General features: G+C 54.9%; 1 protein-coding gene and 1 long non-coding RNA gene across 7 annotated transcripts; one reads left to right on the forward strand and one right to left on the reverse strand.

Moving 5' to 3' along the window:
* Positions 1-949: 949 nt before the first annotated feature.
* Positions 950-2,850, reverse strand: LOC128316267 (uncharacterized). Its single transcript, XR_008299875.1, has 3 exons — positions 2,666-2,850; positions 2,191-2,321; positions 950-1,099 (listed from the first exon to the last, which is right to left on the reverse strand). It is a non-coding gene; the product is annotated as an uncharacterized LOC128316267 (long non-coding RNA).
* Positions 2,851-2,873: 23 nt separating this feature from the next.
* AKR1E2 (aldo-keto reductase family 1 member E2) lies at positions 2,874-17,646 on the forward strand. 6 transcript variants are annotated; one of them, XM_053225199.1, is made up of 11 exons: positions 2,998-3,029; positions 3,665-3,741; positions 6,905-7,072; positions 8,854-8,970; positions 9,107-9,184; positions 10,878-11,000; positions 13,163-13,260; positions 15,191-15,263; positions 15,741-15,833; positions 16,930-17,003; positions 17,096-17,243. In XM_053225199.1, exons 2-11 carry the CDS (start codon positions 3,700-3,702, stop codon positions 17,160-17,162), a joined length of 933 nt encoding a protein of 310 aa, XP_053081174.1. In that variant the 5' UTR covers positions 2,998-3,029; positions 3,665-3,699; the 3' UTR covers positions 17,163-17,243. The 6 variants fall into 6 exon arrangements, 4 of the variants coding, with proteins under 4 accessions (XP_026929121.2, XP_053081175.1, XP_053081174.1 ...); XM_027073320.2 differs by lacking the exons at positions 3,665-3,741; positions 17,096-17,243 and adding an exon at positions 17,264-17,646 and having other exon boundaries at positions 2,874-3,029; positions 15,741-15,830; positions 16,921-17,003; XM_053225200.1 differs by lacking the exon at positions 3,665-3,741 and having other exon boundaries at positions 2,874-3,029.
* The last annotated feature ends 3,304 nt before the right edge of the window (positions 17,647-20,950 follow it).

Here is a 20,950-nt window from a genome sequence, read left to right on the forward strand (position 1 = left end):
CCTCCATCCAAAGGCACCGTGCATTCTTGTCAACAATGAATAAAAGTCCCTGTTTGTACACAGCTTCTTTTGGATTTAGTAATTTTGTCATGACCGAGACTGAGTATATATCATGTGTTTGAGGCTCTTTATATTTCTTTTTTGTGAAGTGTGTTTTAATGTATTTTGCCCATTTTTATATTCTGTGGCTGTTCTTTTTCTTATCAGTTTCTAGGACCTCTATTTATAGGGGGTGTAGGCTCTTTGCCTGGGATATGAGTTAGAAAAATTCGTTCCCAGTTTATCGTTTCTTCCTTTGTAAGTTGTGGTGTCTTTTCCCCGGGACAATGGTAAAGTGTCAGTGCTCCCGGTTTGATTTGTGGATTCGATACAAATACAGTCCCCATAAAATACCTCAGCAGGTATTTCTTTTCGGAAACCCATAGCTAACTTCATAATTTATGCAGAAATACAAAGGGCCCAGAACCAGAACAACCTGGAAGAACATAGTTGGAGGACATACAACACCAGATATTCAGACTTTTTGTTCAGCTACAGTGAGTTGAGGCAGTGGGGTGGTGATGCAAACTAGAGTACGACAAAGTGTCAGTTCAGCCCAGAGGCCCCCATACGGATGCTGCGCAGGTCTGAGCACAGCAAACGAAGCCAAACGTAGGAGAGCTCGTCCGCAAAAATGTGCAGTGTGTGTGGATAGAGCGTGGGAGGAAGCTCCGTGCTTGTCCCAGCCGAGGCAGGAATAGCACGTGACAAGGTTCAACCTCTTCCATCATAAAGATCAACGTAATAAAGGCCTCTTATGAAAAGCTCGTGTCTAATGTCATCCTCCGCGGTCAGGTCAGGAACAAGGCAAGGTCGCCCACTCTTGCTATTTCTGTTCAATCTAGTATCTTAAGTCCTAGGCAAAGCAGTGAGACAATGAAAGAAAGTAGGAGGCGTCTAAACTAGAAAGGAAGAAGTAAAATGATCTGTGTTCATAGATGACATCATTTAAGTAGAAAAATCCACCAGAAAACTGTCAAAACTAAAACAGGATTCAGCCAAGTTGCAGGATACACAATTAACACTCAAAAATCAGGCATATTTCCATATAAACAATGATCTGAAAAGGAAATTGAAACATAACTCCATTTATAATAGCATCAAAAAGAATAAAGTACTTAGAAATGAACTGAACCACGGAGGTGAAAATCTTTTACAAAATATTACTGAAGTTTTTGTTTGTTTGTTTGTTTTTTTACTTTAGAGAGAGTGTGAGCAGGGGAGAGGGGCAGGGAGAATCTTGCCGGTAACTTGTGAATGAGCTCAGAAGGGGACCCTGCCCCAACCCAGCCTCAGCTGAAACCACAGCCCAGGCTCCTGGGAGACCTTGAGGCACAGGCTTCAGCTGGGCTAAGCGGGGGTCCTAATCACAGACTCTGGGATAGTGTTTGCTTTTGGGAGCACTAGTCAGGGTAACGTGTCTCACACATAGACAAGCAGTATATCCTGCCAGGCCCACGTCTGGCCCTGCTCTCCTCCCTCCCCCCCTCCCCCCCTCCCCAGCTCTCTCCAGCAGCAGTGGCTTCTGCCTCTGGGTCTCTGCACTTGTGAGCTTCCCTTCCCCCAGCACACTGTTCCCAGACTTGTACAGGGCCAGCTTCTCTTGTCTTTCTGGTCATAGCATGAATGCCACCTGGAGGCCTTTTAGATCCTGCTTAGGGGCTCCTGGCTGGCCCTCAAGCACCCTGCTTCACTTCCGCAGAGCACTTGATCTCTTGCATGCTTTTGTCCATCCCCCACCTTGGGCCGTGAGCTCCTGGAGGGCAGGGACCATGTGGGTCCTTACAGCACTCACTCTGCGTGAGGCAGGAGCCGAAGGAGCCAGTGAGAGGGCCTGGGAGCTCCCTCCCGCTTCAGAGAAGCTCAATAAAAGGTCCACGTTGGGTCAGAGGCAAGGGGGTGTCCCTTCCCTGGGCCAGGTGCTTGGTAGAGCAGTGATCACCGCCTGGTGGTGGGAACCAGAACTGCAGCCCCAGGCGGGAAACTAGAGATTAACACACCTTTGGGGTCCCCAAGGCAGTGGGGTTCCCAGGCCCCAGGCGACAAAGGGGTTAGGAACTAGGGGCTGCAGAGGGGAATGCGTGGGACCTATGCTCCATTTCCCCCAGTCCCGACCACTGTACCGGGTGCCCAGTTCACCCAGGAACCTACTCAGCCCCTCCAGGGCAGGGACTCCGCCCACTTCCACCTGAGGCTCCGGCAGGGAGGGAGGGTCCTTGGTCCTCGGAGGCAGGCGCAGTCCAGTGCCCCGCCACATTCTGCATTACCCAGGTCTTCAGTCCCTAGGGGCCACGGGGAGTAGACATTTACTGGATTCAGCCTAGTTGTCGTCGATGGAGAACCGAGGCCGGCAACTCCTAGAAGCCTGTGGGACCCTTGGGATTCCTGCCGCAAGCACATCAGGCTGCAGAGGAGGAAGGTCTTCCCTCTCTATTATGGAGCCCCCTCCCCGTGAGGGTGGGTGTTAGGGGTTTCCCTGGTGCCAGGCGCCCAGAGCGGTGGACACAGAGCTCCAGACCTGTGCCGTCCGTCCTGGGGATGGCCTGGCCCTGCCGACCCTGGGACCCTCGAAACACCAGCCCACCAGTCCGGCATCTCGCCCCTCCTGACGCTGTGCTCCCAGGACCTGTGGCTGTAAGATCGGAGCCGAGCTGGGACGGCGCGAACAGAGCCGAAAAGTCCGGCGCTGGCGCACAGACACGGCCGCTTCTCCCGCTTCCAGACTTGTGGGTGTGTCCCCTGGCCCGAGGGGCGTCTCCAGCTAACGGCACCCTGGAGCCGCCAGCCAATCAGAGCTGCCTCCCGCCGGCACCGCCCCCCGCTTGGCGCTGCGGCCAATCGGAGCGCCCGCCCGCACGCCCACCCACCCGCCGTCCCCAGTCGCAGAGCTAGAGGCGGAGTGGCGCCCCCGGAGTCGTGCGGCGGCGGCGGCGGCGGCAGTGCTGGCAACCATGGAGAAGATCCCGGCTCTGGGCCTGGGCACCTGGAAGGTGAGGTGGCCTCACGACCTGGGGGAGGGAGGGCCTTTCCCGTCCGCGGCGCTCCGGGACGCGGAGGGGACCCCCCCCAGGGCTGCCTGCCTCGGCGCCACCGCCCCTGTTTGAAGGGGGAGGTTCTCCGGAAATGCTGGCGGTGCCTGGGGCGTTTGGAAGTAAAAGTTCGCGGGAGCCCCGAGGGGACGGTGGTGAGGCTGGGTCAGGGCCGGAGGGCTGGGGTCGGGACTGGTGGTCGTGGCTGGGAGCAGCAGGTGGTCGGGGCAGTGTCTGGGCCGGAGGGCTGGGGTCTGGCTGGGGTCGGGGCTGGTGGTCGTGGCTGGGAGCAGCCGGTGGTCGGGGCAGGGTCAGGGCCGGAGGGCTGGGGTCTGGCTGGAGTCGTGGCTGGTGGTCGGGCTGGTGGCGCCTCCCCAGAGGCTGGCGGGACTTGCCATTCGCAGGACAGACAAGGAGGTGCCCCCACCGCCAGTGGGGTTTCAGAGGGAAAGCGTGCAGCGCCCAGTGAGAACCAGGCGGGGCACTCGGGGACTTGCTGCACTTTGGCCGCTGTGACTCCTATCCGTGATTTCAGTCAGGCGCTAACCAGGCCTTCCTTGTTTCTTTTGTTTCTGTACACTTTGTCTTCAATAAAGATGTTCATTTGAGAAGTCACTTAAGAAGCTACCAGATGAGTAGGCATTGGAATCATCAACCCCTGCTCATCAAAACAGTATTTAAATCGTTTCTTCTATGTACTTACCAACTCTTAAAGACCAAGGAAGCAACTCTACTCACTGTGGTTCTCAGCATGTGGCCCTGGATGTGCTTTCGGGAGCTGCTCAGGGGGCTCAGGGGGTTACATGCTCGCACTTTCTTGCCTGCCTCCAGTCCTGCTCTTATGCACTGTCTTCTGCTGGGGGTGGGAGTCCAGGCATACTGCCTTGCACATGGCGAAGGGAAACCTGCAGAAGCCGTTTCAGAGGCCCAAAGGTTCCTTTTTGTGGCTGTTGGGCTTCAGGTGCACGGACCAGTCTTAGTGACCCCTTCTGGATCCACACAAAGTCTTGCTTGGATTTAGTTATTTCCAGCAGTGTACCGTCACAGATCAACTATCAGCTGTCGGTTGCTCCGGAAGCGATGCACCCACAACCAATCACAGAAGCTCCATCTGTTTACGGCAGCATGTGCATCATCACTGCTGCCTGTTGGGTGGTCAGCTGGGCTCTATGCATCCGGGCCGCTCGCTCAGTGTCTGGGGTTTGGCCACTCTCACTTGGGACTGTTGGGCTGCTCGTGGCTCAACGCAAGTCTCGACCTCAAGCAGGAGAATCTGGGGTATTTTCGTGGTGATGGCCCAGGCACCAGAGAGCAAGGGGCATCCTGGAGCCTAGGCTTGGAGCTCATATCTCTGCCACAGAAAACACAGGGCAGCCCAGGTCCCAGAGGTGGGGACAGAGCCCATTCTGGGCCTGCGGAATCACATTAAATCTGTAGATCAGTCTGGGAGAATTGGCAACTTGATGATACTAATTCTGGCTTTCTACAAGCCCAGTGTATTTCTGTGTTAATGAATTGTCCTGGATTGAAGGCGTCTCTCTCTCTTCATCTGGTTGTATATACAGCTTGCCCTGTACGAAGCATACACTTCATTTGATGGAATCATTCCTGATCCTGGACCGTCCACGATACTATTGGAAATGAAACTTCCCTGAAATTATGTCTTCAGCTTGTTTGCTGTTGATGCATTGAAAAATAATCATCTCCGAGTGCCTGGCTGGCCCAGTCGCTGGAGCATGCGACTTTTGATCTTGGGGTCGGGAGTTCAAGCCCTCTGTTGGGTGTGGAGCCTTCTTTAAAAAAAAGAAAAAAGCCTTCTTTGGTATATTCATCACATTTTCAGCCACTTTGCCAAATTGTCTTGTGAGTTCTTTTAATTTGCCTATGAATTCGTTTGGGCTTTCTACATAAATGATCGTATCATCTGCAAATAATGATACTTTCATTTCTTTTTTTCTGATCCTTAAGTCCCAAATTGTTTTTTCTGAGTTGCTTCTGGATGGCTAGGACCTCCACTACAGTGACCATTCTTGTTCTGTTCCTGACTTTAAGGGACTGTTTCTGATACTTGGACATTTAGGATGATGTTTGCCCATTTGTTCTTTGGCTTGCTTTTGTTCTTGTTTTTTTTTTTTTTTTAAATTATATTTATTGTTGTTTTAAATGTGGACATTCTTTACCAGGTTAAAGAGCTTCATTTTTTCCAAGTTGACTGAGAGTTTAAATCACAAATGGGTGTTGAATTTTATCCAACATTGACTGACATGATTTATTTTTTATTTTTTTATTATTATTTTTTTAATTTTAGAGAGAGAGCACACATGCGGGGGAGGAAGACAGAGGGAGAGAGAGAGAGGATCCCAAGCAGGCTCCACATTCGGTGCAGAACCCAACACAGGGCTCGATCCCACGACCTTGGGATCATGACCTTAGATGAGCTCCAGAGTTGAATGCTCTACCAACCGGAGCCACCCAAGCACCCCGATGTGATTTCTTTTTTAATCTGTTAATGTGGTGAATTATTATGGATTTTCTAATATCAAGCCACCCTTGGCTCTCTAAGATAAGCTCTGTGGGTGTGGTATGTTAGTTTTTCATATACATTGTCGCATCCATTCTGATGTCATTTTACTTAGGATTTTTGCAACTCTTATTCATGGGTGAGATGAACGCAGGCCTTTCCTTTGAATATTTTTGTCTGCTTTTGACTCCAGGGTTATGCCGGTTTGGTAGAAGGGGTTGGGAGTATTCTCTCTTTTTCTCTTCTCTGAAAGATTTTGTGTTAAATTGGGACGATTACATCCTTGAAATTTTTGCAGAACTCTGTGTGTTTAATTGCTTCATTTTAGAAATAATTATAGGAGAAGTCAGCTTTTACTTCTTGAGCAAGGTTTTCTAGGGATTTCCCTCATTCTTTTCATTTTTCCCATTTGTCGGCTGAGAGTTACTGGTAGCATTTCCTGAGATTTGGGGTCTCTGTTGTATCTGTATGACCGGTTTTCGGGTTTCCAGTCTTGTGAGAAGATTGTCCACCTTATTAAGGTCTTTCAAAGAACTAACCTCCGGCTCTGCTGATCTTCTGTGTCGTATCTTTACTTGATGTGCGTCCTTGTCTCCAGATTCCCTTTCCTTCTAAGTCCTGGGTGGATCGTTGTCTAACTTCAGGTGGTCGCTTCCTTAGCTTCTGGCCCCCCAGAATGTGCTGCTTGTCAGAGGCGGACCATTCTTCTGGCCCGGCGCCTGGGGTTAGTGAGGCTCACGCGAGGGGGTGCCGTGTGGGCTGCAGAGCCCTTGGGGATGCTCGTGCCTTGTGTCCCGAGTCCTCCCCAGGCCTCTGCCCCCGCGTCCCGTCCCTTTGCTCGCTTGAGCCACCCAGCTCACCGCGAGCGTCTTCTGAACTTCACCTTCTTGAGGGAATCCGTAGTGCCCCTCGGGGCTTGGGGAGGTGCCCCACGTGTGCCAGGTTGACTTCGTATGAGCGGACACCCGCTTACCTTCACACTTGGCCCCCTGGTCTCCTCGGGTAGAGGGTGAGTCTACGCCTTCTTGCGTCTCAGTGTCTATCCCGATTCATCCGCGTTTATTTATTTATTCCTTTGCTCGTTCGGGAAGCGCGGCATCTCGCTCGGTTCTTTGCAGGCCCTAAAATACCTATAGGGTTTCCCCCAGGTAAGGAAAGGTGTTGGAACTTAGGTTGCATCTAAATCCTTTCTGCCCCTGACCTTCCCCAATTTTAGCGCTTCCTCGCTCATGTGTTGTTTGACTCTACATTTTCCAGCGCTGAGATTGGGATGGCCTGATGTGGGCGGACCGCCTATGTCACGTTCGTTTTGCAGGCAGCTCCGGGCGAGGTGGCGGAGGCAGTGAAAGTGGCGATAGACGCGGGGTTCCGGCACTTTGACTGCGCTTACTTGTACCACAACGAGAGTGAGGTCGGAGCCGGGATCCAGTGCAAGATCAAGGAGGGCGTGGTGACCCGGCAGGACCTGTTTGTCGTCAGTAAGGTAGGACTCCGCGTGCAGGGTGAGCAGGGTGCAGCCCACGCGGGCTGGTCAGCAGGGTAGCCGAGCGTGGGGAGGGTCTTCTGGTCCCACAGGAGCTGATGACCAGTGCATACGGGACACTCGTGAGGCTTCGTGCACGCACTGGATGCAGTGCAGGTGCAGGTGTCGGGGACAGTATGACAAGCAGAGGGGACAGCATGGGCAGGGGCCCGAGGCACGGGACAGCACCGGGGGGACGGGGGCCTGGAAGGAGCTCGGTGTTCCTGGATCGGAAAACGTCAGTCATGAGAAGTGCGGCTGCAGCAGGGACAGGCCAGGTGACGAAGTCACGCCTTTCAAGGGGCTTACTCTTCGCACACACCGCACAACGGCGCGGGTTCTCAGCAGGGAGCTCGGGTTCCGGACAAGCCAGACTTGTGTCAGAGCTGGGTGACTGCAGCAGCCGGAGGGAGCAGGCATTGGAGCGGGAGGCAGAGGACACTCACAGCCCGGACTTGGACCGCGGGAGCCGGCTCAGGAGGGAGACAGGTGCTCAGGGCCCGGTAGGGGCAGGTCTAGACCGCGGGAGAGTTCCGGAACTCCCCTGCCTTGGACTTTGAAGCAGATTGTTAGGACTCTGAGGCCAGGAGCCACGGGTTGTCATTCCTGCTGTCTCTCATGGCCCGGCCATCTGTCATGGCCCCACCTCCTGTCACAAACCCCGAGGGACCAGGAGAGTCCCTGGATGACACAGCTCCACCGTGTATAAAACGGGGGTCCAGATTCGATCATCTCCTGAGGAGTTTCCGGGACTAATTTCCACAATTGCAGGACTCAGTGTGGTTTCTGTAGATTTGCCCTTCTGTTCCACTTCCGGATGATTTCTGTAAGTCATCAGTGCCTGTGGAGCGAGGGCAGAGGGCTGGTGAGGGCGAGGCGAGGCGAGGTGGGTGACGGGATGGCTCGGTCAGCCCCGTCACCCGGGGCCCGCTGCTCCTGGTGCCCTCTGAGTCCACAGGGGAAGTGTGTTCACTCTTCCCGCAATTCGGAAAAGTCACAGAAATACAATTTTTTATACTCGCTGTTTCGAGAGTACCATTGTTAGTGATAATTTTTAGGGTTATTTTTTTCTTCTCTTTTGTCATCAATACACTATGGTGAGAGTCTGTTTTTATATCTTTTAATTCTCTTTCTCGTACTTACTTATTTTTGGTTTTTCTCTTGCTGTGACGGAGTCTTTGGATTAGCTTCCGTCACAGTTAGAACTAAATAGTGTAACAGGGGGACGTAACGGGAGGGAGAAAATGGCAAATTTTCTACTTCACAGGGGGTGTGGCTGGAAATCTCTAAATCAATACAAGGCAGTGGGTGTTAACTTCCCTAATTTAACCTGCATGATTAGGCGGCCCTGAGAACAGAGGCCCTTGAACATGGAGGAGACGTAGGTGGGAAGCAACGTACAAGTTCTCCAGAGTTCTCCTCCTCTCTGCTTATAGCCGTTTACTTTGGTCTGGTTCTGGTTGTTTCTTCTGGTCCTAGTGGATCCAAATAACCAGACTGCCCCCTCCCAAATGTTTCACAGTGGCCCTGTCTCCCTGTAGTGGGAGTCAGGCAGAAGGAGCCCGCTTTTGGAGACCCCTTCCCGAGAGAGTTCCGGAACCATCTGAGGGTGATGTCGCTGCCCCCGCCGTATTCGTTGCCGTCTGGTCCCGGATGCCGTCCGTCTTCCTGCTCCCGGACTTGGGGGACTGAGCGGCAGAAGTTGACGCTGGCTTCCTCCTCCCCCCTGCGCCCCCCCATAGCTCTGGTGCACCAGACATGAGAAGTCCTTGGTGAAGGCGGCCTGCACCAAGAGTCTCAAGGCCTTGAAGCTGGATTACCTGGACCTCTACCTCATGCACTGGCCCATGGGCTTCAAGGTACCGTCCGGGAGGCGCAGAGCCCAGGGGCAGCACCTTCCCTCTGGTCAGGCCCGGCAGGGGGTGCGGGGAGCTCTCCCCAGGCCTCCTCAAGGACCCCGCGGTCTTCGTCCACCCCCGCCTCTGCCCCTCCCAGCCCGGGGAGGAAGACCTGCCCCTGGACCGCAACGGCATGGTGCTGCCCAGCGACACGGACTTCCTGGACACGTGGGAGGTGAGGCGCGTCCCGCCGGCCTCGGGCGAGGTGACGGCGGGTCGTGTGCGTGCGTGGGGGGGGCGGGGTGCGGTTGTCCCCCGACACACTCGTGTGCGCTGTGGGCGGGAAACCAGCACCTGATCCCGGCCGCCCATCTGCTGCCCTAGTTCCGGCTGGTTCCTCTCCCAGGACGTCAGTTCCAGGGATGACTAAGTCAGACCCCCCACCCCCCCCCCCCGTTTTAGTCTGTGTCAACTTTTTGTTTTTGTTTTTTTTTTAATGTTTATTTATTTTTGAGAGAGAGAGAAAACACAAGCGGGGGAGGAACAGAGAGAGAGGGAGACAGAACTCGAAGCAGGCTCCGGGCTGTGAGCTGTCAGCATAGGGCCCGATGTGGGGCTCGAACCCAGGAACTGTGAGATCGTGACCTGAGCCAAAGTCGGACGCTTGACCGACTGAGCCACCCAGGCACCCCGGTGTCCACTTCTTTGTTGATGAGAGAGTATCACTTGGTCGTTACAGAAATACGGAAGAGTATGAGAAAGAACATTTAAGAATCCCCCCATCCATTACCTGGCCGTAGCTACCACTGCTGTCGTGTGGCTGCGGACCGCTGGGCCTCGAGCATCTCGGAAGGAGGTCCGGCAGCCCAGCCAGGCCTGTGTGGGGCTGGAGGCCGAGTGGCAGGTTTCCAGTCAAAAGGGGGGAGAGACCTGGAATAAAGTAGCGAGCAGCGGCATCGCGGGTGAGGGGTGCAGGTGTGGAAGGGGACAGTGTTCCCGTGGAGCCCCGCTGACCTGGCGCGTGTAATCTCGCAAACGGTATGGGACGGAGGAGGGCGGGTGTGAGGCCTGGGAAGCAGTGAGCTCCCGCTGGAGCCTGCTGAGTCCAGGGAGATGGGTGAGAGAAGGCCTTCGAGCACCAGGCAGAGTCGACAGGCGCACCAGTCAGGCCACCCTCTCCCTCCCCCCATTTCTCTTAAACAGGGCAATCGGCAAAACAGATTAGATGAGGGATCTGGGCTGTCAGGACCAGCGTCCAGGGGCCCCAGCGCTTTCTGTCCCACGGCATCACCCCTCAGGAGAGCTGTGGCTTGGGGTCCGGGCCGCGTGCAGCCCGGGTGAGGCTCCGGGCGATGCTGGTGCCTCCAGGCAGTGGCTGGTGCACGCTGACTGGTCCCCGGCCCGTGGCCGCTCAGGACCCAGGACCTACTGTTGACGAGGTGCCCCACGCCAGCCCGACACCTCCTGAAGTTCACGGCCAGCAGGAGGATGATGGCACGTCACTGCCCTTAGGAAGCGTATAAGCTAGGTAGAAAGAGCAGCGAGCGACGGGCATCCCTGCCGAACCCTGTGGCACACATGTTCAGAGGAAGGGGAGAAATAACAGCTGAAGTGTTGACTGTTGGCCACATTCTAGCCCTGCGCTAAATGCTTTGTGTGTGTTACTTGATGGGATCCTTAAAACAACCCTGTGACATGAACAAGCTCGGCCCCAATTTGCAGATGAGGATACTGAGGCTCAGTGTGGTCACACAACGTGCCCAGGGTCCCCGGCCACTAGAGGCCCTGGGGGCAGAAATGCCTGTGGGGCATTGGGTGGGATATTTAGAAGCCCGGGTGGAGCCGGTTTAGCGACGTGTGCAGAGGAGGGAGGGGCGTGGGCGATGGTGGGGGGAGGGGGAAGCAGAATGACTGTTTGTTGTCTTTAGGCCATGGAGGACCTGGTGGTCACGGGGCTGGTGAGAGCCATCGGGGTGTCAAACTTCAACCACCAGCAGCTCGAGAGGCTTTTGAATAAACCCAACCTGAGGTTCAAGCCACTGACGAACCAGGTGAGGCTTTAACAGATGGAGTTGCTTTTCAGCCGTCACGTTCCCCCTGGCTACGCTGGAAGCGAAACAGGGGCACAGAGTAGGCATTTTTCTCCCGTGGCTGCAAAAATGGTGACTTAGGGAGCGGTGAGGCAAGTAACGGGTGCCGAGGCCGGAGAGCCTCTGGAAAGACTTGTTCGATTAGGTGGGGTCCTCGGGAGGTCGGCCACGGGCTGAGCTTGGTCCTCCCCGTGCAGAAGTGGTGACACTCCTGTCTCGCCCTCCTCCCTCCCTGACATCGCTGCTCGCGGCTTCCTGGGAAGGCACCCGGGCCCCTCCCCGTCCCTCCACCTGGGGGGCGGGCAGCCGAAAGACCCCAGGTTCACGGACTCTGCCAGGACTTTTGTGCAGAGAGCTGGCTCGTGAGGAGAGGGCTTCGCTTGCAGAAAGGGCCTTTTTGCAGTACCTTCTTTTACCTAAACATTTGCTCAGGTGTCATGTACATTTAAAAAGTGCACCCATGACAGTAGAGCTCAGTAAATTCTCGTAAACCGAGCCTCACTCTGTGCCTACATCCAGATCGAGAAACAGCGCGTGACCAGCACCCGAAGCCCCACCACGCTTCCTCCTGTTGACCGCCCCCCGACAAAGGGCAGCCCGTGTGCCGATTACTAACAGCGGACACTGGCTCTTGAACTTTATGTAGATAAAGTGACCCATTACGTACTCTTTCCCGTCTGGCTTCTTCCGACATCGCGTCTGTTGGATTCCTCTGTATTCCTGTACGATCATCCGTCGTTCTGATTTCTGTGTGGGATTCCGCTGGGCACACACACCACACTATCGTTACCCACTCTAGCATCGACGGCCACTTGCATAGTTTCTGCTTGGGGATATTGAGAATAGAGCATCACGTTCCATTTTTTATAAACACGGTGTAGCGTGGGTGCAGGAGAGGTCGGGCATCGCTCAGTGAGTTTCCACAGGGGAGCGTGCTGGTCGGCGCCTGGAGCCCAAAGCCCAACAGCCTCTGCCTTCTGGAAGCTCTCCTAGCCGCCTTCCTCAGAGCGGCACCTGTCCCGACGTGAGGCATGCCTTAGCTTCCCTGCTTTATTTATTTATTTATTTATTTATTTATTTATTTATTTAACGTTTTATTTATTTTTGAGACAGGGAGAGACAGAGCATGGACAGGGGAGGGGCAGAGAGAGGGAGACACAGAATCTGAAACAGGCTCCAGGCTCCGGGCTGTCAGCACAGAGCCCGATGTGGGGCTCGAACCCACAGACCGCAAGATCATGACCTGAGCTGCCCAACCAACTGAGCCACCCAGGCGCCCCTTAGCTTCCCTGCTTTAAACCCTGGCGTGCCTAGAATGTTCATGTGCATGATATACGCCGCCGTTCTGTCGGGGTTCCTGTTGAGCAGCACTTTAAGGGGGGGGCGGGAGAGCTGTTGCCTCCTCTGTGGGGTGGGAGGGGCCTGAGGGGCTGTTTCCTAATTGGGGTTCTGAGCCCCCAGCAACGTCCCCTCAGAAGAGTTTTCCTTGCTATTTCTGGTGGCTGTGCCCAGCACGTTCCTGACCCTCAAGGGCACTGTTTGCAGCTCTTAATTCACTCTAAAGGAGTATTTTCAGCCCACTGATGACCTGGAATTGTACGTGAGAATTTACAGAATGTGCAGGCAGAAATCCCACTCTCAAGTTTCTCAAAATGTCCACTGGAGTCCCCTGGAGCACGTGTGTCCCACATGACTCCCCAGCGTCCTCCATGCACCTGCGGAGGCTTGACAGAGGGTTCTCTGGCCGGCTTATTCTGGATGTTGGGGGCGTGTCTGGGAACAAAACAAAGTCAGCCCAGACCCCTGCCTCTGTGGACCTCGCATCAAGCGGCGGGAGACAGACAACAGCCAATAAGTACGATGTGGAAGATGTCAGAGGGTGACGCGGGCGAGAGCGGAAAGTAAAGGGTCAGAGGGAGGGCCTCCCGGAGCAGGTGCCATCGAGTGTCCAGGCGACGGGGTGTTCCTCTTGCCCGTTCTCAGTGGCTTTCACTTTAGGTGTGGACGCTTGAGCCCCGAGGCGGTCCCGGAGCTCATCGGTTACAGCCGAGACATTAAGAGTGTGCCCTTCCCCCATGTACGGTGACTTGAATTTTCTCGGTAAGCGGTGCTTCTGCTTTTAGGTCGAGTGCCACCCGTATCTTACCCAGAAGAATCTGATCAACTTTTGCCAATCCAGAGATGTGACCGTGACAGCCTACCGGCCCCTCGGCGGTTCCAGGTGGGGGTGTGTCCGTGGTGGGGGTGGGGGGGAGAGATGCACCCTCCTGCAGGATTTGGATAGTTAGCAGAGGGCCTAACACAGGCAGGTGTGGGCGGGGCGTGTGGGCTGGGGGAGGGGCCGGCGCCCGCGGCCAGAGGAGGGCCGCAGCCTGGTCTGAGGTCTTGACCAGCACGTCGGGCCCGCTGCTACGCCTTCCGGTCGAGATGGGTCACAGATACCTCCATCTGCACGCGTCCTCTTTCCTCAGCACCGGAACCGTGTGCTGTGCGCCCTGCGTCCGTTCACGAGCCCCCACCCGCTCGGCACCCCCAGACCAGACACCCGGCAATCCTGCCTTTCCAGCCCATCCCCCAGAATCCACTCTGATTCTGCCAGAGAACCCGGGATCTGTCTGTGGATCTCTGTTCTCGCCATCACGGCCCGAGTTAAGTGGGAGTTCTCTCCGGTAATTAGAGCAGCCTGTCCGCTCCGATTTGCCCGGTTCCAATCCGTTGTCCGCGCGGAAGCCGAGGGGGCCGTCTCAGTCTGATCAGGTCACTCTCCTGCTTGAAAATCCTTCGGTTCTTGGCAGGGCCTAGGAGCCCCAGCCGGTCTGGCCTCGGCCTAATTCTGGCCTCGTGTCTTCCCGCAAACAGCGTGTACCCACCACCTGAACCCACGCGGGGCTCCCGGAGTAGAGCGCCGTGTTTCTAGCCTGTGCCTTTGCATAGGTTGGTCTCTTTACCCAGAGATCTTGTTGTTTATATATATATATTTTTAATGGTTTATTTTATATTTGAGAGAGAGACAGAGACAGCGAGCAGGGGAGGAGCAAAGAGAGATGGAGACAGAACTGGAAGCAGGCTCCAGGCTCTGAGCTGTCCGCACAGAGTCCGATGCGGGGCTCAAACTCACGAGCAGTGAGATCATGACCTGAGCCGAGGTCGGACGCTTAACCGACTGAGCCACCAGGCGTCCCTCTAGAGATCTTGTTACCATCTTGTGTTTTTAAAGTCTGGCTAACTCTGATTTCTAATGTCCAGTTTGAGTCAGCATCACCTCCTCCAGGAAGCCCTCCTGACTCCCGTTATCGAGGTTTTGTCCATAACCCTCGTTACACTGTCTTGCCATTATTTTCTTTTCAGTCTCCCACTTGTCAGAGCTGCGTGAGTACAGGGGCCGCGTGTAACTTGTGGCTCTCCAACAGCCCCCTGGCTCAGGACCTGGACAGACTAGGGGCCCAGGAAGGGCTGAAAGCATTTGACTCTTATGACCTGTGTGTCTCCTGTGGGAAGTGGGGCACATGTGTTTGAACTTCATAGCGGCTGGGGAGCTGCTGGAAGGCGGGGTCCTGTTCTGTGGCTGAACTTGGGGCACTGGAGCCACAGTGGGTGGCAGGGGCCAAAGCAATGGCTCTCCAGGGTGACCAGGGCCTGTCTCTGCTGGACAGCCCCTGAGGGATAGCGCCATGGCCACAGCCTTCCAGTTCTGTGCACCGAAGCTTCCCCTTGTGTTTTGGTATTTGAGTTGAACTGTTCTGAAATTACCATCTTGAATATCGACAATTATTTACCGGCAGCGCTAGAGGCCCCGCCCCAGGCCCCGCAGTAAGAGCTCAGAAGTCAGCCCTACCCGCCCAAGGCCTCTCCAAAGCGCGGAGAACGCGTTGCCTCCTACGCTCTCACGTTGCCCCCTGGCTCTCGAGAAAACACCAAATGTCTATGGAAAAGCAGCGTGCCCAGCTGTCCCCACCGAAATGTCTTCTCTAGATGGTGGGATGCGGGTGATGAGTTCCTGTACATCATTTGAATTTCCTACCCGGAGCAAGTATTGTGATCAGACAAAAATAAACCTAGGTCTTGGTTTTGGAAGAGGTATTGTGTGTCTGAAAGCAGGAGGCACCCAGGCTTGTCCCCCCTGACCCCCTGCCCTGTCCTGCTCTCTCTAGTGAGGGGGTGGCCCTCCTGGATGACCCCGTGATTCAGAGGATCGCACAGAAGTACAACAGGTCTCCCGCCCAGGTAGGAGGGGCTGCCCGCAGGCTGGGGGGGGGGGGTCTCCCCGCTTCCTCTCGGAGCCGGGGACTGGACGGAGGAAGGGTTTGCTCACTCTGGCCCCAAGCTTCCAGTTCACCAGCACAGGGGCGCCTGCTCCCACCCACTAAGGATGCGAGGCCCGTGGGCGGGACTCCAAATGTGGGGTCCCCGGCTGAGTGGAACAGAAAAGACTTCCTTGCTCTCATGTCCAGTGTTTGGGGGCTGGGCGTCTCCGTGAACTGTCATTAAGGCGTTGGCAGGTCCTCTGAGCTTTTCCATGGACCAGTCGTGGCCATTACACACATTGGAGGAACTGTGCAGAAAATGCCAGTTGGGGTTCTGAGGGACTTTGGGACAGAAGAACCTGTAATAAAAGTTCCGGCTGTCCTGACTTTGGGACTTTGCACAGTAAAGTGTGAATCTGTGATTCCCCTTGTCTGATACGAGACCTTTTTTCTGCAGATTGTGATCCGATTTCAGATCCAGAGGAATGTGATCGTGATTCCCAAATCTGTCACCCCAACACGGATCCGTGAGAATATCCAGGAAAGGGTTCTTTTCTTCTTTTATTCGGAGGGTTTGGGATCACACGGTAGTCAGCTGGGGGTCTGACCACCGCGCAAGCAGGCCCTGTGTGGCTTTGACGCAGCAGAGGGGCCGGGTGGAGCTGCGGCCACAGCACGAGGAACCCCAGAGTGTGACAGGCACGAACCCAGCCCGGGAGCCGGCGAACAGGAGGTCCCGAACAGCCGGGGTGCCGGCCAGAGGCTCGCAGGGCTGTGGCCCCGAGCCGGGTGCCTGCTCCCCAAGTCTCAGGACCGCTGCGCCCGGCTGCCCAGACCCGGATTCGTGGGGCCCTTCCAGAACCGAAGGCCGCCCTCCAGTCCGAGCCTCTGCTGACACCGAGCCCTTGGTTTCTGCTAGACCGGGTGGAGGGTCTCCTGTGGGTAGAGGCTGGGCCCGGCCGGTCCCCTCCCGGGGGTCGCTGCACCCTCCCTCCCGGCTCCTCAGCTGGGGACCGGGGCTGGCTCTCCTGTGAGAACAGATCGTGTTTCAGGAGTGGGGGTCATAGTCCTCACAGGTATTAGGAGCAAAGGGGCGCAGCTTAGAATTCTGCTTTATGAGGAAAGAAACAAGAATTACCCTGTGTTCTGGCTACTGTCAGAGCCAGTGGTCCCGGGGACCCAGTGTCCGAGCTGGGAGGGCCTGGGGCACGAATGTTTCTGGTGTTTCACTTTCATTTGGTTTTGGAGGGGTTTTTTGGTGTTTTTCATTTTTGGGGGGGGTTCTTTTTTTGCGTTTTTTGTTTTGTTTTTGAGCGACGGGAAAAATTCTTTGCTCACCTCCCACCTCTTGATTCCGGCTCGTCCCTTATTCCCCTCGGGGTGGGGGGGACTGCAGTACACGTCCTGTCTTTGCAGGGGCTCTCACCCAGCCCAGGGCAGCCAGCGTCAGGCACAGGGTCACAGCCGCAGTTCACGGAGGAAGGCTGATGATCCGGGGAAGTTGCAGGTGCCGCGTGCAGTGTTTCTTCCGCATCTTGTGTCCCCGGCAGGTCTGGCGCAGCGCTTTGCAGGCGACATGTGCTCAACGAGATGGTCACTGGACTGACTTCACCGTGAACGTTTTGTTTTGGGTGCAGGTGTTTGACTTTGAATTATCAGAAAGGGACATGAACGACATCCTCGACCTGGACAGGAATTTCCGAATGTGCACCTTGCCCACGTAAATACGTCTCCTTTACCTCTGTTCCAGGGGGAGGGAACAGTATTCGGGTTGAGGCGATTCCGAATAGGTGTTGATCGTATGCATTTTAGGTTAATTAAACCTTCTCATAAGGCTTTCCCCTCGGAGGATGGGCCTCTGAATGAGTCCCAAGACTAACTGAATACATTGGGAGCTTGAAAACACACAGCTGTGTCTTTTAGAAGGTTTCTCTTAAACGTAATAAACATTTCATTTTGATTTGTTTTCCTGTTTTTCAGAGCTAAAAACCACAAGGACTATCCTTTCAACATAGAATACTGAGCACGGCCTCCCTCTTCCCCCCCTGCCCGGCCCAACGGGTCCATGAGGCCCGAGCCGAGGCAGGGCTCTGCCAGGGAGGTGGGGGCGACCGGCTTTGACTTGGGCGGATTCCTGCCTGGAACAGAGCTGCGCTCCCTGAGAGGTCCACACAGTTCCGGCGGTGGGTGATGGGAAGGGAGCCGCCCTGGGAGCGGTGCTCGCTCTCTGTGGAGAACCCCCCAGTCCTACGGCTCCTTGAGCACAGTGTGACAGGATTTTGACCAGACAGGCTGTGTGGCGGGCCTCTACCCTCGGAAAAAAGGTTGTATTATGGAAATATTTAAATACAGGATTTGAGACCGTAGCACGAGTCTCTACATGTGTCACCCAGCCCCGCTTGAGACCCTGGGCCGGCCTCCCGCCACCTGTGTGGCTCTGTTCCCTCAATCCCCCCAGATGGTTTTAAAGCAAAATCTTTATGTTCGCATGTGCAGAGACAAGCTGGGTGAAGGTGGGAGAGGGTCTCAGTTCAACACAGAGGCTTTTCTTACTTAAATACGGCTGTGGGAACCCCACGCAGAGAGGACACGTGGGTCATTGCCCTCCTGCGCTCAGCGTCCGGGGTCCGTCCAGTGGGCTCGCTCAGGGCTGTGTGTGACTCGTGTCCTCTCTGCTCACCGGATGGCACTCGAGCACCATGCTTTGGGCCATTGTCTTAAAAATCTGCTACAAGTTATTATGTTCCACGAAAAAGGTTCATTTTCATGAATGAATGGCAGGATGTTTCCCTGTTTATGTTAAACGTAAGAAAAGTTCACCATATAGGCTAATAGTGCTTTCTACTAATATTTACCGAATTTTGCTATTTAATGAAGTAATTCTACCGGATTCAGAATGTAAAGAAAACTGAGAAAAGCTCAATTATAACAAGTAAAAATGGCCTAAACTAGCAATATCTAAGAAGAATCCTCTTTCTAGTGGGTCCTTCTAATCTATGCCCATGTCTATGACCCATGTAGATAAACAAATTACATAAAATACGTGATCCATACACATATATAACACATGTGCACGAACACTTCGCAAAACCTGTCCCACAGCACACATGGTCTGTGATTTGCTTTTTAAAAGGCATATGCATTATATACTGGATGTACAGTCATGTACCTGTTCACTTAACATTTTGATAAGACAGCAAGTAAATACTGAAGATTTAACTCCTAAGCTTTAAAGCTACCGGACTTGAACTGATGATCCCATCTTCCTCCCTCCGCTGCTGATTTCCACATCTTACAGAGTCCTTAGTGTAATTCAAGCCTGGTGGAGACACTTCTGTTTTCTACAGAAACAAGGAATACAGATTTTTATGTCGTGTTTTACGAGAGCCACTTGAAATAGCAAGAGCACCAGCAAGTGTGGCAAAGATGAGGGACACCTGGTCCTAAATCACTGGGTCAAGGACGTGGTCACGCAATGAGAACTCCTTCAGCTGCAAACCAGCTCCGGTGGCTGGAAGGCTCCGTTGAGTCTCCGAGAAACATCAGGAAAGCACCGGGGCGGTCCCTACGGATAAATGTAGGCGAGTAGGCCGGGACCCCAGGAGGGGCCTTAGGCCGCACCCCAGGCCTGACCCTAGGTGGGACCCCAGGCCGCATCCAGACCTGCCCTGCCTTGGAGGAGGGTCTGGCGGCCCGGCTCCGCGCTGTGCGCCGGATCGACCGCCAGGGGCGCCATTGACCCACTCGGCGGTGCGTTCGCGGCTCCGGCAGCAGAGGGCGCCGCTGCCGCGCCTGTGGACTTGAGGCTCTCTTCGGGGGTCGCGGGAGAGGCCGCCGACCCCGGCCCGGGACGTCCACGCCCACTCAGCCTCGGCCGGTGGCGCTGCGGAGAGCGCGCACGGCGCGGGGACGCAGGGCCGGCTCTGCGGGGCGGCAGGTGCGCCGGCGCCGGGGCCTCGGGCCGGGAAGGCGGGGCGGGGGCGCCGGGGGGCGGGGGCGCCGGGGGGCGGGGGCGCCGGGGGGCGGGGGCGCCGGGGGGCGGGGGCGCCGGGGGGCGGGGGCGCCGGGGGGCGGGGGCGCCGGGGGGCGGGGGCGCCGGGGGGCGGGGGCGCCGGGGGGCGGGGGCGCCGGGGGGCGGGGGCGCCGGGGGGCGGGGGCGCCGGGGGGCGGGGCAGCTCTCCCTGAGGCGCGCCCCGCCCATCACCTGGTCCGCGAGCGCCCAGCCGCTTTGGTGAAAGGCCCGGCCCGCCCGCTCCTTGCTGGAGCGAACAGCGGCCCGTAGGGCTGCCGTCGGGGTCCTCCGTGCTCCCCACGGCCTCCGTGACAGGGGACAGCCTTCCCCCGCCGCGCTCGCAGGGCCAACGGACCTCTCAACTGAGGTCCATCGTTTAAAAAAAAAAAATTTTTTTTTTAATGTTTATTTTTGAGAACGAGAGAGACAGAGTTTGAGCAGGGGAGGGGCAGAGAGGGAGGGAGACACAGAATCCGAAGCAGCTCCAGGCTCCGAGCCGTCAGCGTCAGCGCAGAGCTGGATGTGGGGCTCGAACTCACCAACTGTGAGATCATGACCTGAGCCCAGTGGGGAGGCTTGGTCAACAGAGCCCCCGGGCGCCCCTGGAGTCCACGTTCTTGCTGGAACCTCCACTGTTAGTAACAGTTTTGGAACTTGCACCCAAGTACCTGTGTGCTTATTTATGTCATAATTCTGTAAATGCACTTCTTTACTCATGTGTTGTGTACATCATAAAATACCCCTCAAAATAGAAAAAATGTTAAGCTGAGCCAGAGATGAAATAAAAAAAAAAATTGAAAAGAAATTTAATCATGGTCCAAACTCTTCTCGCTAATTTATTGTGTTTGGTAACAAATTCTTTTCGAAGCAATGGTGTGAATATGCTTTACTGTTTTTTTGTTAATCTTGATTCGATAACTTTGTGATACAGAAATTTGAAGTTCTGATTCTAAATGCAGTTTCCTTTGAAACGTGGTCTTCGTGGCAGACAGCTGGAGCTGAAGACTCCCCCCAAGACGCGTGGGTGCAAATGGAGAAAGCGTGTGGTGCCGTGCTCTTAATAGATCATGGCCCTTCTTTCTCACTCCCCTTTACCAATGACACCATTTTTGAAATTTGGACTCTCCAATAGATGCGAAGTTTTTTGAAAAATTACACTTTCGCTAACTTTGAGTAGGACGAGACATTTATAAAGATCTCCTGGAGGAAAGTTAGTATTCTATTTTGAAGTCCTTACAAATGTGTCTATGAACTGATAGCATTTGAGCTTTTGGACACTGAAGTTTAGGAAAAACAGTGCCCGCCCCCCAACTCTATATTCTCAAGTCGGAGAGTTCCTGTTGCTGAAGAAAAGTATTTATGGTCCGGGTCGCCTGGATGGCTCAGTCAGTTAAGTGTCCCAACTCTTGATGTCAGGTGAGGTTATGATCTCGTGGTTCGTGAGTTCAAGCCCCACATCGGGCTCTGCGCTGACAAGTTCGGGGGCTTGCCTGGAGTTCTCTCCTTCACTCTGTCCCCACCCCCCTTAAAAATGAATAAGCTTTAAAAAATAAAATATATTTTTAAAAAGGAAAGTATTTATGGTTGATCATTTGAATGTGGGGGAAAATTAAAAATTGAATTTAACAACAGTTTCCAGAAAGGATTGTTCTTCC

The sequence above is a fragment of the Acinonyx jubatus genome, chromosome B4, assembly GCF_027475565.1.
Source record: "Acinonyx jubatus isolate Ajub_Pintada_27869175 chromosome B4, VMU_Ajub_asm_v1.0, whole genome shotgun sequence".
NCBI lineage: Eukaryota > Metazoa > Chordata > Mammalia > Carnivora > Felidae > Acinonyx > Acinonyx jubatus.